Source organism: Equus asinus, chromosome 17, assembly GCF_041296235.1.
Source record: "Equus asinus isolate D_3611 breed Donkey chromosome 17, EquAss-T2T_v2, whole genome shotgun sequence".
Lineage (NCBI taxonomy): Eukaryota > Metazoa > Chordata > Mammalia > Perissodactyla > Equidae > Equus > Equus asinus.
In genome coordinates this window covers 14,487,803-14,506,210 of record NC_091806.1, presented here as the reverse complement: position 1 = coordinate 14,506,210, position 18,408 = coordinate 14,487,803, and the positions used below count along the sequence as shown (strand labels likewise).

Here is an 18,408-nt window from a genome sequence, read left to right as displayed (position 1 = left end):
ACACTTTGGTCACAGCTGTGTAACAAATTCATATTATATGACCAATTAATGAGCAATGTAAATTAACGAGTCACTTTCTGTTACTGAGTAGTTTTGCTTTTCATAATTTCATATGGGCCTTGGAAGAATGTATCAAGTTGTCCACTAGCATTTGCAGTACAATCTCAGAAAACTTAAAAAAATATTGCATAGAAATTCAAAGACAAACCAGAAGTCATTGTCATTCTTCTGTAAAGTCAATGAGGAACAGATCATCCCATCCATAATACTTACACTGTTACAAAGGTGTAAAAGACAAAATTATCAAATAATGCTATGACAAATACCAACCATTAGATTTTTATAGTACTGAATGATTTACAAACTATTATCCAGAAACTCATCAACCATGACAGGTGATATTTTTTCCCTTTTATACAAATCATATAGCAATGAAAATCCATGGGTATCTCAGATTGTTACTCTAAGAAATATCTTTAGAATGGCAGTACTTGTCCAATGGAAGGCTCATTCATAGGCTTTCCATGGAATCAGAAACTATGGGTCATGATAATGATTTCTTGTTTCTTGTGAATGTGCTTGTGTTATGGTTAGTATGGAAAAGGGAAGCATGAGGGATAGAATAGAATTATCCTTCTTTTCCTTGACCTGAGTTTGTGGATCCAGTTTGTGGCCTCTGAGCTACAGGGACCTACTTCCTCTCTCTGACCTGTAAGCCTCGGTATATGGCTGATATATATATATATATATAAGATATATATATATGTCTTAACCATTCCTCTATTGATGGACACTAAAATTGTTTTCACATCTTGGCTATGCTGAATATTACTGCAGTGAACATGGGGGTGGAGATAACTCTGATATCATGATTTCATTTCCTCTGGATATATACCCAGATGTAGGCTTACTGGATCATATGACAGTTCTACTGTAGTAGTTCATACTGTCCTCCATAGTAACTTATCAATTTACATCCCCATTAGTAGTGTACATGATTGTCTTTTCTCTACAACTATCCAGCACTTGTTACTGCTTGTCTTTTTGATAAAAGCCATTCTAACAGGTATGAGGTTGTATCTGACTGTAGTCTTGGTGTGCATTTCCCTGATGATTGGTGATGTTGAGCACTGTCTATGTACCTGTTAACCTTTTTTATGCCTTTGGAAAAGTGTTCATTCCAGCCCTTTGCCCATTTTTAAATTGGATTATTTGGGGTATTTTGTATTGAATTATATGAGTTCCTTATTTATTTTAATATGTAATTATTTCTTAATTATATGTGGTTTACAAATATTTTGGTTATAGTTTACAAATATTTTCCTCAATATATAGGTTTCCTTTTCATTTTATTGATTGTATTTTTTGCTGCACTTAAGCTTTCAAATTTGGTGTAGTTCCACATGTCTAATTTTGCTTTTGCCGCTTATGTTTTTGGTGTCATAAACAAATAGCCATTGCCAAGACCAATGTCAAGGAGCTTTTTTCCTATGTTTTCTTCTAAGTATTTTATGTTTCAGGGCTATTGTCTAAGTTCCTAATCCATTTCAAGTTCATTTTTGTGACTGCTGTAAGATAGCGGTTCAATTTAATTATTCTGCATGTGATTATCCAGTGTTCCCAACGCCATTCATTGAAGAACCTAACCTTTCCACACTGAGTGCTTTTGGCTCCCTTGTCAAATATTAGTTGACCATATATGCATGGGTTTATTTCTGGGCTCTCAATTCTGTTTCATTGGTCTATGTGTCCATTTGTTATGCAAATACCATACTAATCTTGTGACTAGAGCTTTGTAAAATAATTTGAAATCAGGAAGTATGATGCCTCTGGCTTTGTTTTTCTGATTGTTTTATCAACATTGCTTTGGTTATTCAGGGTCTTTTGTGGATCCATATGAATTTTACCATTGTTTATTCTATTTCTGTGAAAAATGTCATTGGATTTTTGGTAGGAATTGAATTGAATCTATAGATGGCTTTGGATAGTATGGACATTTTAACAATTTTAGCCCTTGCAATCCATAAACATGGGATAGCTTTCTATGTAAATCTTATTCTTCAATTTCTTTCATCAATGGCTAATTGTTTTCAGTGTTCAGATCTTTTAACATCTTAAATTTATTCCTAAGCATTTTATTGTTTTTGGTGACATTGTAAATGAGATTTTCTTTATTTCTTCTCAAATAAGTTCATTATTAGTATTTGAAAACAATTATTTTTTGCATGTTGATTTTGTATCCTAAAACTTTACCAAATTTGTTTATTCCAACAGTTTTTTTGGAGTTTTTATGGTTTTCTTTATGTAGAATTATTTAATTTGCAAACAGAGACAATTTTACCTCTTCCTTTTTGATAGCAGGTGTTTTTTTCTTGCCTAATTTCTCTGGCTTGGATTTCTAGTACTATGTTGAATAGGAATGATGATAGCGGGCACACTCATTTTGTTTCTGATCTTAGAGGAAAAGCTTTCATCCTTTTCCCATTGATTATGATGTTAGCTGTGGGTTTGTCATATATGGCCTTTATTATTTTGAGTTATGTTTTTTCTATTTCTAATTTGTTGAATGTTTTTGACCATAAAAAGACTTTGATTTTTCTACTATCTACTGTCTGTCATGAAAAGAAGTGATTTTTGTCCTTATATATAGATGATTGTATGATTTTATCTTTTATTGGCGGATACATCCATTTTTTCACAAACAACTATTTCCTGTGGAAACAGTGTACTGTAATAAATAATGTGGTACAAATGAATTTGAACCTCGTTTCTAAAGTTTGATATGTATCCTTTGAGTAATTGATTTAACTTCTTTGATTTTTCACTTACTCTTCTTTGATGGGTAATAAAACATAAAGGCACTTTTAAAAACTATTTTATTAATATGTAGTTTACTTTCAATAAAATTTACCTACTTTAAGCACAATTCAATGTGTTTTGACAAATGTGTACATTCATATAATCACCACCACAACTGAGACATAGGAACATTTTCATCACTCCCGTAATTGCCTTTTTATCCCTTTGCAGACAGTTCCTTTCCTGCATACCCAGCCCATGATAATCATAGACTTGTTTTCTCAACTGTATTTCATATAAATGGAATCAAAGGAGATATGGTCCTTTGAGTGTAAATTTTTTGACTTAGCAAAATGCTTTTGAGAATCATCTAGTTGTTGCATGGATCAATAATTTGATATAGTTTCTATTATTGGATAGGATTGCATTTTAATAATATACCACAATGTATTTACCCATTCATCTCTTATTAGAATCTAGGTTGTTTCATTATGTAGCAGACTGTGTTAAGTATCAGGTTAATGATGGCATTATTTCGAGGGCAAAAAACGATTATTCCACTAAGCTGACATAAACTCATATGGGACAAATGTGATTACAATCATGACTTTCTATCTTCATATATGAAAGCTGTCTTGTTCTCTCTTTCTCACTTGATCAAGTCACTGTGGATATAAAGTCATCACCTGTGAGTTATATTGCTAGACTTTCTAGGTAGAAATGATCATTTTCTGCATTGTGATCCTATTGTATTTTGTAACTAAAATTTTTAGTGTATCTCACACTATGTTCAATACTGTGGTCTAAAAATTTTAAATATGGTTGTGAAGTTGGGATACAGGTTAGAAGATAATAACAAGAAGTTTGGGCGTTTTTGGCAAACCATAGAGCATTTGTTTTTTTTTCTTTTTTGATTGGCACCTGGGCTAACATTTGTTGCCAATATTCTATTTTTCTTTCTTTCTTCTCCCCAAACCCCACAGTACATAGTTACATATTCTAGCTGTATGTGAGTCCTTCCAGTTGTGCTGTGTGGGACACCACTTCAGCATGGCTTGATGAGTGGTGCCATCTGTGCACCCAGGATCCAAACTGGGGAAACACTGGGCCCTCAAGCAGAGCACAGGAACTTAACTACTTGGCCATGGGGCTGGACCCGAGCATTTGCCTTTTAATGGAAGAAGTTGCTGCTCAGATTCAGTCATTTGATTCCAGGCCAAAATGCAAGCAAAGTGAAGTCAGATTATTTTGATTTTTAGAAGAATTTCATAATATTATACTTAATGCAGAATTTGTCAATTTTAAAACACCAGGTGAAAGAAAACAAAACACATTTGTTGGTGAAATTCTGCTCTATTTCTATCCAATAAATTCAATCAATAAATATCTATGGGGCACTTAGCATGTTTCCACTCACTGTAGTAACATAGCAAGGTAACATAAGTGAAAACAATTGTGTGGTGAGCAGGTTTAATTTAGGTAGAGAAATGCCTTTCTCAGAAATTGACATTTAAGCTGATATCTAAATGATGAGTAAGTAATAACTCAAGAAAATTTAGGATAAATAGTATTCAAAGCAGTGACAAGGCCTGTGGGAAGGTTCTGAGTTTGGAAAGAAGTTGCCGCAAAACTAATATGGCTAGAGGAGTCAATGAGGGAGAGAGTGACAGAGAATGTAGGGGTAGACTATGTAAGAACTTTGACTTCAATATATCATTTGGAGAATGGGCCACCACTCAAGCATTCACATATCTCTTGCCTTCACAATAGGACTAAGAAATACAAGCATATGGGCTATATCATGTTTATCCTTGTATCTCTTGGATGAGTGCCTAGTTGGCTACTTGGTAAATGGGAAGAAATGGTGGACATACTATTTTCACCTTTATGTGAGGTCAAATAAATAACACATTGCTAATCACATGCTCACCAGTTTTTTCCATAAAATGTGTTCCAACACCTGGATCTAATACCTTGAACAAACTACTGCAACTCATTATGAGATCTTGTCCAAATTATATTGCTCACTGGTTTTTATAATTTAATCACTGTGTTCTAGATATGAAGGTCTTTTCAGAAAACATTCGTTCAATAGTAATTTTGTGGAAGCTACTGTACAAAACATAATTCAGACTGGGGAGATCACAGAAACATCAAAGTCCATGAATTATGTCATTTTATATGTTTATTCATTTTTCTATTGATCTAATTTGAATAAATGGAGATCCATAATGCAAAAACCACATTAGACTCAACTCTTGATCACCCAAAACAATCAGCTCAAAATGACTACAAACTCATGCAATCACATTGTTCAAATCCCAATAGTCTAATGAGTGTGAGTCTACACAAATTATTATTTACCTGGAGTTTTCTCTTGCAGTAACATAGTAATTATTTCTTCAGGGTGTGTTGAGAAATACTTTAGGGATAAAGGCTCCAAATTATGAGTTGGATATAAATCACTCACAGAAACTCATCATTTGGACCACTAGTGTCCCTGAGAGAATCTTTCCTGCAGTCAGGTAGGAATGAAAACTCTGAGTTCTATACTGGAACTTTCTCTTCTGGTTTCAGTTTTGGATCTTCATCAGTAGAAGTCAGGTGACAACAGAAGTAGCTTTGAATGTTAGCAATTTAATTTGGTGGTTAATCGCTTAGGCAGTTAAAATGAGTATGTGTTTCTCAGTTAGATTGATCACTAGAAAATATGAAATTTTATTGGAAATATGAGTTTACACTACTCATTTTACTTTAAAAATAGCATTCTCTCCATTCATTCAATAATTTAACACACATTGAATAACCATATTGTAGTAAGCACTTGACAGTCTTATAAATTTTTTCAGAATAATATCTGTTGAAAGAACCGTACTCCTCCCCCTAAGAGCTTTGCCAAATAATTCAAAAGACAGACAGACAAAATCAAGCAGAAATTATACTCATTCTAGCAAAAATAAAACTCTCATAGAAATTTATAAATATTTCTTTAAATTATTGGGGACCAAAACTGTTCGGACAACTTAATATTAACTAAAAGATGCATGACTAGGAATGAGAATAATATTTGTAGCTACATAAATAATGAATAATAATATTATAAATTTTGAGCATTTTAGAAATCATTTAGTCAAAGTCTAATATTGAATAGATGAGGGCCCAATTCCACAGAAAGAAAGTCATCATATCAAGGTAAAACGACTATCTTCTAAATGAAGACAGAATAGTTTTTACTGATATATCATTGGCTGGTACAAAGCCAGAATGTGTAGCATGATCTTTAATTTAGGTTCATGCATTGTAATCAGGTAATGTACTCTGCTCTTACATTTGTGAGGCACTGGAATGGAAATCCAAGAGAAGGGGAAGATGCTGGAGGTCACTATGGCACAGTAGACAAGGAACGTGCTCTATCCTGGGAAATGAATATTCATGTGAGATGCAAGCCTCTAACAAGTACATGACTTATCTAACTTTTTCTTCATTTCCTACCTTAAAATATTATTATTATTTGTCCAGCTAATCTTGCAGAGTCAGCTATGTCTTAATGACCAGTTGAGGTAATTTCTAGATTCAATTTCTTAAACTAAACTTCAATAACCCTTACTCCTATTTTATATGGTCCTTTCCTTTGCTTCAGTATTCCCTAGTTTCCACTCAATCCATCTTATAAAACTACAGCTTGATGACCTTAAGCACATAGAATAGTTAGTAAATGTGACAGCAGTTCAATGTTACCTGTACCTCGGATATTTGCATTTTAACTGGAGCCTGAAGAAGGCAAACTTTTCCCCAAATTAACATTTCAACAAGCAGTATTCCAGGTGTCAGAGACACTTGTACAAATGAGCTTTGTACTTTTATTGATTGATTGCTTTTATTTTTACCTTTTTGCTTTTGAGTGAGAGAAGAAATATTTATCATTTCCCAGTTTATGATAATTGGCACCTCTGGCTTTTTGCTCAATAATTCCAACTAAATTACAAATAATGCTTTGTTTTCTTGCATCTTTACATGACAAAAAAATAAACATGTATGCGTACCAATATCCTTATGCATCAATCTCATCTGCATGAACAAATCTGTATCATCTCTCTTATCTAGTTTATCTACGATCATTTCAGTCCAGAAGAAAGAAGTTTGACATTATCGAACCAGTGAAATCTTATGTAGAATTTTATTTAAGTTCTAGTTCTTGAAATAAGGCTCATGGACCAAAAAACTCATTGCTACCTACACTGACTACTAATTTTCCAGAGACTTCAAATTGGATATTAATGTCATACGGAAACTTTGTTTAGAAGGATGCCTGGTTCATCTGCCTCAGTGAAATTTAATTATTCTTCTGTGTAATATTTTCTATATAGCAAGCAAAATATTCAGGAATATTACAAAACCCATTCAGCAATCTCTCCAATAATTTAGTTACTTGGTAGTCTATATTGGAACAGGAGTTAGAAAATGGTAAGAGTCATAGAGGATGAGTTTTGCTACTGCTTCCATAAATAACAAATAAATAAACAATTTTTCTAACTACAGGGCACAATGGGTGCAGAAAAGTTAAATAGAAAGCTATCAAAGGCGGTTCCCACAGCCGTTAAACACAAGCCTCGGACACATCCCAACAGCACAAGCTCTATAAGCTTTTGCTTATAGAAACAGAAGTAATCTTCAGTTGAATTTCTAGTATTTCAAAATCATTCAGATGCTTACTTCCACTAGAAAAAAATGCTTTAGCTCTAATGCAACAGGTTTGAATTTATCAAAGGGATCTACCAAAAATATTAAAGTTTGACAACAATATTTATCATATCTGCATTTCAGATCTAAAATATCTTTTTTAATTTAGATATTGAGGATAATGTTTATCAGTTACTTTTGCCCTTTAAGATGTAAACGAGGCAAGAAACTCAATGATTGTGGTCTTGGGAACAGGGTCATGGACGGCAAGATAGAGCTTTAAAAAGAGAGGAGAGGAGAAACTAGGGAGGTATAATTTAGGAAAAATTAAATTGTGTGAAAATTATATGAGACTCTATAAAATATTTGGAGCTTGTCTCATGGTATAGACACATATCTATTAATTTACCATATGCTTAATAAGCAATCATTATTATATGTTTGATATGATATGATGAGCAAACAGGTGCTAGAATTTAGGGGCCAGCTGTACAGATTGCTCATTTGAGGGTAGAAGGATTTGTGTCCATCTGTGATTGATGTACAGAGCTCTGTATTCTATATCCCTCAGAATTCCTAAATTTTGTTATTCTTGTTTTTATTGCTTTCCCATTTATAAAGTTCCTCTCCCATGCTTAGTGCTTCCTCCAAGGAATTTTTATGGGGGGAGCATGAATCACTGATAAATTCAAAAGAACTTTAGTATCCTATCAGTGGCATTACCGAATGAAGATGGTTTGGAAAAAGCGCAGGATATTTCTTACTTCCTTGTGTTTTGTTTAACTTTTGAGGTGCAAGGATTCTAGCAATTTCTGTGCTCAGGGTGGAATTATGGTTTCTTAACCCTGAGACTACACTTGAGATGCTCCACGCTCTTTGAACAAGTAAACTTAAAAAATTCTGCATATTCTTGCCCATCTTGCTAAACTGTATGGTGTAGTTGCTGAACCTATTTAAAGGAAAGGGTAGGAAGTAGGCAGATTAAATTCCAATCTCTTTGATGTTTTTATTGTCTTTATTAGTTGTTAAGTGTAATATGATAATCAGACGGATGTTAGTATTGAGAGCATTTGTTGTTGTTAGTGCTGTGGAGAGGATGCCAACTCCTAGTGACCCTGAATACAGCAAAGCAGAACACTGCCTGGTCTTTTTGCTCCATCCTCTCACCTCCAAGCACAATATCAGACAATGCTTCCCTGCTCGTCAAAGAGTTTTCACTGCCTATTTGTTTGTTTGTTGGTTGGTTGGTTGGTTGGTTTGTTGTAAGTGGTGGCTAGATCCTTCCTAGTCTGTCTTAGTCTGGAAGCTCTGCTGAAACCCGTTCACCATGAGTGAGCCTACTAGTATATGAAACAGCTGTGGCATAGCTTTCAGCATCAGGACAACACAAAATAACAACCGACAGACAGGTGATGTGGTTCCCTGATCTGGGAAGAAACCCAGACCGTGGCAGTGAGAACCCCAGATCTTAACCACTAGTTGAACAGATTTAAAGATTAGAGAGTATCTTTATGTCATTAAAATGGAAGTTTTATATATACTAAGGTGAATATTTTCCAATTAAACTCATCTTTCTGGTAAGTGAGGAAAGAGCACTTTTGTTATTGACATAAATCCTAATTCTCTAATTATTGTATTTTACTCCCAAAGGCCAAAGTTGTAGATTTAAGTCCTGTAGATTATTACTACTTCAAAGTAACAGGGAATGTAGGTTCTAATTCATCACCATAACTGGGGTGTAACACACATACCCACACACACACTGCAAAAAAAATACATCAGAGACAAATTCAGAAACAAGCTACCTCGTAACTTTTAGGAGTGTCCACACTTCTTGGCGTGTGATAGGGACTTTCAGTTTGTTTGGCTGCTTACCATTTCTTAAATATTTTGACACAATAGAAAATTCATCCTTGCATCTATGTAGAACATCTTTTATTTCTCTACAAAGTCTTCTGTCTCTGCATGTGATCACTCTATCTGAAAGTCCTCCCTATACTTATCCTTCTAAAGAATTCATAGCTATCCTTCTAGTCCCAGTTAAAGGTTATCATTCCTTGATGCCTATCATGATTCCTGAACATAATTAGTTACTTTGTTCAAATCTTTATTAATGAACTAATCACTTTGAACCTTAATTTTCTCTTCATATGTCTCCTTTACCATGGACACACCATCCAGATCTTTTAAGACAAGCGTTGTTACCGTTAATCTTTATTTCCCTAGCAAAGTGACTTGCACACATGTAGTGTTCAATGCTGTTTGTGTGCAAAGGCTATCTCATTACAATATAAACCATACAATATCCTGGAAGCATTACAGAGTCAAAGTAACTAGCTTTTGAAGGCATTTGGTTCAATATCCAGGAACAGATTAAATACTGGAAATATAGTTGGTGACATGGGCATTGCATGGAATTTTTATTTGCATCTCAATGGATCAAACCTATAGACTTTTCTGTTATGCTCTGATTAAAGATAGGTTTAAAAATTGAATTATTTGCCAACACTGTATTTGGTAAGTTTCACATAAAAATAATGAATTCTGATATTTCTTTAAAATTGGAAGCTTTTAAGATCTTGGAACAATCATGTTATCATACAGTAAAATTTCAAGTGGCCTGAGTGGCTGCTGACTCTTGACCCTAGGAATCCCTCATTCCCTTCAGTTCACTCTTATACCCAGCCCATTTCTCTCATTCTTGTCATCTAAATGGCTCTCATAGGCATTTTAGTTTTGATTGCTTGTCTTATCCTTTATAAAATAACACATGACAACATTGTGAGTCCATAATGAAACTATATTCCCCAGATACCTGGTTTAATAATTTAAAATTTTATTCTTTCATTAAAGTTGATATTATCTGAACTGATAATATTATCTGAAAGTATAATTCTTTCATTATACATAGTATCATCTGAACTCTGCACTAAGAATAATTCTCTCTCTTGATTAGTTTTTGTTTTATAACATCTGAACAGTATTTTTATAATTTTGTAATGAGGAAGGTTGAAGTATTTACACACAATGCTAGAAAGCTTAGAGTCAAGTTTGTGTTTCACCAGCAGCATAAATTTCCCACATTTTGTTATATGCTGTAAACCCCTTAAAATGTTTCCTGGGATAAATGAACAAAAAAATGAATGGGTAAGAAAACAAACCTATGAGCTAAGTTTTGGCACCTTCTCTTTCTCTTATCCATGCCACTGTTGCTTTATTCTTACAACTCTTCTGAATGAAAATTCCTTCATCAGTAATTCACATAGGGTATTTGTTAATGTCAAATTTAATGTCCTTATCTGTAGTCTATTTACATAGGAATACCAGAATCTACTGTATTTTGTAGATATAGCAGTAAACAGGCTGCAGAGAATTTCCTTTAAATCCCTATAATTTTGGGCCCTCTAATACAGCAAGTAGGGAGTTCAGTTCTCAAAGACTGAACTTCTAAATATGCAAACACTGTTAATGACTGCAAAAGTGTTTTCAAACATGTCACTGTTTTGTCCGAACTATTCCTAGGCTCAAGGATGAAGCCCGCTATTTTATAGTGAACTATAAGTGGCAACTGGTAATTCAATCCATTTTTAGACAAACTTTAGGTCACAATTTCCTCATTCCAAAGCAAGTTGCTGTCACAGAGGCCATTCTTTTCTTGAACCATATTATATACCTACCTAATAGGGGCCATGACGTTCTTAAAAGGCCCAGCTCCTACAGTCTCAGACTCCATGTAATAATAGCTATGTGTGAAAGTGACTAAGAGTGGAAGAAAAAGAGAGAAGGAGAATGAGAGAAAGAGAGAGAAGAAACATATGACGGGCTTCTCATTCACTTCTTAATTTTTCTTTTAAATTCATTTAAGTGAACAGTGCTGATATCTAAGACAATGATCAGAAGAAATTCCACCTTGGTGACTGAATTTGTTCTCTTGGGATTAACGGATCGTCCAGAGCTTCAGCCCATCCTCTTCACGTTATTTCTGGCGATCTACTTGATCACCGTTGGGGGGAATCTTGGGATGTTGGTATTGATCAGAGTAGATTCACGCCTCCACACTCCCATGTACTTCTTTCTTGCCAGTCTGTCATGCTTGGATTTGTGTTATTCCACTAACGTGACTCCAAAGATGCTGGTGAACTTCTTATCAGAGAAGAAAACCATTTCTTACGTTGCTTGTTTAGTCCAGTGTTATTTTTTCATTGCCATGGTGATTACTGAATATTACATGTTAGCTGCAATGGCTTATGATAGATACATGGCCATCTGCAACCCTTTGCTTTACAGCAGCAAGATGTCCAAAGGGGTCTGTATTCGCCTCATTGCTGGTCCATATGTCTATGGGTTCCTTAGTGCTCTGTTGGAAACCATGTGGACGTACCGCTTGATCTTCTGTGGCCCTAATATCATTAATCACTTCTATTGTGCTGATCCACCCCTCATCCGACTCTCCTGTTCTGACACTTTTATTAAGGAGACATCCATGTTTGTGGTAGCAGGATTTAACCTCTCTAACTCCCTCCTCATAATCCTTATCTCCTATATCTTCATTCTCTTTGTCATCCTGAGGATGCATTCTGCTGAAGGCAGGCATAAAGCATTTTCCACCTGTGGGTCCCATTTGTTGTCAGTGACTGTGTTTTATGGGACCCTGTTCTGCATGTATGTTAGACCTCCCACAGACAAATCAGTGGAGCAGTCCAAAATCATTGCTGTTTTTTACACTTTTGTAAGCCCTATGTTGAACCCCATCATTTATAGTCTGAGGAACAAGGATGTGAAGCAAGCTTTTCAGAAATTGATCAGAAAAAATGTACATCTGAAGTAAAATTATACTGCATCTTTATCTGAAAATTAAATAAAATATATTTATGAGAACTGGAGCCAACTTTAATTGAATTTAAAGTTAATTTTAAATCCATGATGAAAAGCTATATTATAACAAGAAAACATTAAAGACATAGGTAAAGAAGTCTGTAGTTTTACATGTGACATATGAGTACATTGTGTGTATAAAGTGTCGGAAGATATATATGTAGGTATAGTGGATAATTTCTCTTCCTCTACACTTTCACATTTATAAGTTTATAAGATACTTTTAAATTATAAAAATTACACATTTTTATAGTAAAATATTTTGTCTCTAGAAGAATATTAAGTAAAAGAGGAAATATTTTCTTTTCCCTTTACCCCACCCTGATCTTCCAATCTCACTTCTCAAAGGTAACACTCTTAACAGTTTCTTGTGTTTTGAGAAAATTTCTATATGACTACTAACCAATGTCAGTAGACAATGGCTATATATGTACACATATACACAAAACTGTTAATACACATTTTCAGTGTCATGAGCTAATTTTTAGTAGTTTATAATTCTGTAGTAGTTACAGTGAATGGACTTTGATCCCATGGTTTAGAAAAATATGACCACAACTGCTGATGAGACTTACTGTAATCTCTAGCAGAGAGAGAAATTATGAGAACACCCCCATGTCCATGTCTGACATCCATTTATTTCCCCCCACTTGTAAGAGTCACTTTCAATAAGACACCCTCCTCCTTCTGCCATAACAGGAAACAAGAACCTTCAAACAATTATGTTTTTACATATTAACTCATGAGGCAGGCAAAGAATGGTTCTTACAAAGATACATCTTTTGCCCCAAAAGGAATTATGAAATCTGCAGAGTTTAATCAATGACATTCCAGCCTCTTGAGGTCTGAGATTGTTATGCCTTCCCTCATATCTGTTCATTAATCTATTTTTCAGGATAGGATAGATATTTACTGCTTGTAATATAGTTCAAAGTTTTCCCACAATTGTCCTTTGACACAATTAGTTATTATATATCTAATTTCAGAATTAAATATGTTGACTTATTTGTAATTGTTTTAATGCTAAAGGACGCAAATGATAAGAGAAAATTCAGTACAATTTGTTAAGTGCCATAATATAAGAAAATCAAGTGCTGATGCAACAGAGGAAGGAAGCAATTTATTCTGAGGAAAGTAGTTAATCTTATGATTGTACAAGACATGAACTTGTTCATCCTCTGTGAATCTGCTCCACCATAGCCATAGCCACTAGTAAAATGATACGTCAGACCAAGCAGGGTCTGAATAAAGCAAATATTAGAACTGATTTATGATCACATATGTAGATGTTACTTTCAATGAAAAACAAAAAGCCACAGAACTATAATAGTAATTTTCCCAATTGACACATTCTCAGTTACATTTCAAAGCTTCTTTTCTACCTTAGAGCACATTTTTGCTCAATATTTCCTGCAGAGTAACATTTCCATACTCATTAACTCTATATTATCCCATTCGATTTTTTCAACCTTTGTATTACTAAACGTTATTTAAATAATTTTATTTTTACAGTCAGATTGCCTACAAATTCTGTGAAAACATATAAACAAACAACTATTTTTGTAACTTTTAATATTTAATTGTCTGTCAGATTCTACTCAAATACTTAGAAATCTATTACTATTTAAGAATACACACATATTCATTTATGTAAAATCAATCCGTTTATTATTCCAAATTTCCTGATTTCAGAGTCCATGTTTCTATCTTTACAGCCTAGCTTGGCACCAAATAAAGGTTCAATAATGATTTTAGCACTAAAAGTATAAGGGAGTATCCATTTTGAAAGTGAACAAAGTGTCTCCATTTTAGCATGTATTAGACAATGTCTTTGAGTGGACTAACAAATGACTCTGAGGAAATATATTAGTTATAAGCCAATGATACTGTTCAGAAATACAAATGACTCATCACGTCATTGACATTTATGACTGAAACTACCAATTCGAAGTCTATAGTTACACCCACCTGCACACAAGTTTAAGATGAAAGAGGAATTTCACCAAGTACTTACATGCATTGACTGGCTGGCTGGAATTACACCTCAGACATTCTATTTTTTTAGATCACATTGCATTGTAATGGACATAGAATAGGTATGTGCTCGTGAAATGCTTTTTTTATTAATGAATTATTTCAGTAGACCCTGGATTTTTACCTAAATTTAATAAATTCCTTTATCAATGATAAAGTCTCTGTTGAAGGATTTTATGACAGGCTTCTAAACCCTTGCTCTTCTCTTTTTTATTGTTAGCTCTATTGGATTCCATATTCATTGAACAAACTGAGCAATGTGATGATGGAAGAATCTGTAAGAAAATAAAAAGTATTTACTGCAAGCCTAAGGAACAATAATTACGAGAGAATATATTATATTTCTTTTCCCACATATAAACGATCATGATTTCAATTGGTAGTTTTTTTTTGAGGAAAACTGATCCATTTTTACAAAATAAACAAATTTTTCAGAGATTGGTAATGCTATAAGGCTAACATTTTTATTCATATATGATATATTTTTCTTGGGAGTAGTGTATATCTGAAGAATGTTTAAACCCTCACACTCACACATGCACAAATGAATGAAAGAGAAAGAAAAAATAATGCTTAACAAAGCTCAGGTACTGTTTCACTATATGTTATTCCACTTAATCTGCCCACCAATACTATGTTTTTGACATTATAATATCTACTTTAAAGATGACCAGAGACTCACAGATTAATAATCAACCTAAAATCAGAGCTTAGAAGAGAGGTTAAAATCTGTCTGGCTTCAAAGCTTATTATTTTTTTTCCCTAATATAGTATACTTTTCCATTATACTTTGTTGATGGGAGAAGTGATGCAATGAATAAAACTCTCATTTTCTGTCTTCTAAAAATTTTGTTGATAAGGTAGTTGACAGCTACATGAACACTGAATAATGAAATCCATTATAATAAAATATCCTATTTTACAATGTATAGACAAATTTAACTTGTTCAGTGAAGTGAAATTTTGTAGTCAGATCTTCACTCCATCCTTTGTCAGCTAAATTAATAGTTAAGAGCATGAACTATGGAATAAGATTTACTGAGTAAATTGCTCAACTTCTCTCTGCCTCAGTTCTCCTCTGTAAGATGAATATACAGTATGTCTCATAGGGAAGCTGTGTAGAAGAAATGGATTAATAAAATACATACATACTCTTTTTCATCCATAAACATGAGGAATCATCATAATGTGAATAATTTGAAAGGCTGAGATTTGATTGTGCTTTTATGATAGAATGCTTAAAATATCATGCGTTTTGTTCATCTTTATGAAGGGAAGGTGCTTATTTATTTAAACAACAGAGTAAAGTTTTGTAGATTAAATTTTAAAAGAATGTCCAATCAAGAGTCAAGAATAAGAGCTAAGTGACACTGCCAATCTTTGCCTTTGAAGTCTTGATTCATCTGTTTATGAATCATGTCTGTCTCACATTCCACAAGTAGATGTCCAATGGTAATTTCATTGTTGAGTTAATTTTCCTGAGTTTTAAAGAGTATTTTAGAAATGATGTGATGCTTTGAGGCATAAACTTCGAAAATCAGAATGCATGTGAAAATAGCCGTTGATTTGGAAATTGCAATATATTTAAAATCACTGTTTATTATGAGAACCTTACAGTGGGACATCTATTCTAATAGAATGGATGTTTCCTAGAAGACTTTCTCTGTTTAACGATCTTCATTACAGCCTGTTTCACTCTGGCAAGACTGTGTTGAAGACAAGTTGCCTCTTGCTTCACACCTCAACTAATAGAAATATCTTCATATGTTTGTGGTCACATGTTAAGTTAACTAAACTCAATACATACTTATTGAGGTCTATCAAAGGCAAGACACTGTAGGTTTTAAAAGCGATTAAATACATACCCACTGTCTATGCAGGGTGTTGCTTATTTATGTAGAAACTTTCGCAACTAGTTTATCATAAGATGTGTTGGGTAAGAGAAACAGTTGAAGTATTTTTTAGTTCTTTTTATGAGCAAAGAGGAAGAAAAAATTAATACTGACAAAGGATTTAGAGGTAGTTCTCCCAGAGGAGGTGACCATTGAGGTAGTATTTGGAAGTGGAGTAAAATTTCAAAGGATAGAGCAGTTCAAAGGCATTTCCCAAAGATGGAAACAGCTGATCAAAATATAATAGCTTGAATGTGCCTGGGATATCAATCATAAATAGGAAAGTGAAAAAAGATGAGGCTAAATAGTAAACTGGATCAAATGAGGAGGGAAGGGAATGCTTTGCTAGCATACTTAGACTTAATTTGATATAGATAGCAACCACTGGCATTTTTAAATCTGAGGAAACCTTGTCTTGAAAGACAGGATGCTGTGAAGAGCAATGACCTTCTTTTAACCAAGGTCGACAGTGACTGCATGAATGGCCACCTTTGTCAATCTGCCAAATAAGAGTCTTCTTCCCAAGCCATTTTTATTCCTCTCCAAGATTGTTAGCTCTTTGCTTCCATCTAGGAAGTGGATTTAGGAGTACCATATAAATTGGTTATTTATCTGTTTCTATTCCCTTGCTACCTTTTTGGGGCCCTATTTCTTTACATATTTAGTGTTGTGCTGCCCAATTCCTTGTTTTCAAAGTCCTAAAGAGCATCTTGAGAAATCGCCCTTATCTCCCAAATTGCGGAGTAGAAGCTGAGCCCCACTAAGCTCTTTGGAAGAAAACAAAGAAACAAAAAGAACTGTGTCTACTACACTCCCCAATAAACTATCTCACTATGTCTTTCATTTTCTTAATTTTATTGATATTAAGACATTTGGAAGGTAGAATATTTGAACTGAAAACGATCTAGAATATATATACTCATATTTTTAATAAGGAAGAAGCTGAAAGAATTCACCTAAAGATAACGGGCTACCCTGTGTAAACAATATTACTCACTGGAACTATACTCACTTTATTTAATTCTCTTTCTAGCCAAATGGTATAATGGATTTATTAGAAATTCCTTCCATGAATCTGGAAGGCATGGGCATTTTTGATTCATTGTAGTGGATTTTTAATCCTCTCATAAAATGAGATGATGTTTAACACATTTTTTGAAGTGAGATGAACTAACTATGAGGAAATCCATGAATGTCAATGGCTAAAGACAAGAGATTTGTAGTTAAGTCTGCTTTCTCATCTCAGCCAGGTCACTTAGTAGGTGGTTCAAATTGAGAAAACTGATTACCCTTTCTAAGGCTCAGTTCCTTCAACTGTATAATGGGTTTAACCAGAGATTCTTTTTATGAGTTTCTAATAATATTATACATGAGGAAGATGTTTAGTATGCTGAGTTTAATGAAAGTTAATTACTTTATTAATCAAATACATCAAAAGCACTTAACCACTAAGATATTCATCAACTATACAAAGCATGTCATGACGTAGGAAAGGAAAGTAAATTGTCTGCATGAGTTAGGTTTCTTCAATTGCTTTCATTAGCCCTTGGAGCTTTCTAAAACAAAAACAAAACAATATGTAGGAGCAAAAGAAAGTAGCTGTAAAAATGTCCCTTTTTTTCTAATTAATGTGTGATCACTGCAATGATACCATGTTGTAGAATATGGTCTTGCTGCATTGGTGACCAGTAAAATGAATGAGTAACTTACTTCCTTTTGAATGCAGCTCTTTGTGCTGAATAATGGAGGTTAGTGAGGAAGAATGGTGCCCAGCAATGCATGGCAAGTAGTAGACAAGGTCACTATGAAAAGAGATGAAGAAGAAACCACAGAAGAGATGCTTAAGCAATTCCTAACTTCCAAGTTAAAAGTTCCTGAGCTATTTCAAGGAACTTTTAATTGGCAGAATTGATTGCCTCATCTCAGTTTTTTTGAAATGCCCTAGGGAAAAGGGAAAACATTCATAAACACAAGCAACAATTTCCCTCACTTATTTTTGAAGGCCCATTGGTTTTTCTACTTCTTACAGGTAGGGTTGCCTACTTTGTGTGTGTTAGTAACTAGCCAACATATTACTATCTACACTTGGAATCAAATGTTTCATTTGATAGGAGTAAGTGCGTGGTTA

The 18,408-nt window shown here is 34.0% G+C and overlaps 1 protein-coding gene across 1 annotated transcript; it reads left to right on the top strand.

Moving 5' to 3' along the window:
• The first annotated feature begins 11,368 nt into the window (after positions 1–11,368).
• LOC139040882 (olfactory receptor 5M5-like) lies at positions 11,369–12,307 on the top strand. Its single transcript, XM_070488602.1, has one exon. It carries the CDS (start codon positions 11,369–11,371, stop codon positions 12,305–12,307), a length of 939 nt encoding a protein of 312 aa, XP_070344703.1.
• Positions 12,308–18,408: the final 6,101 nt, after the last annotated feature.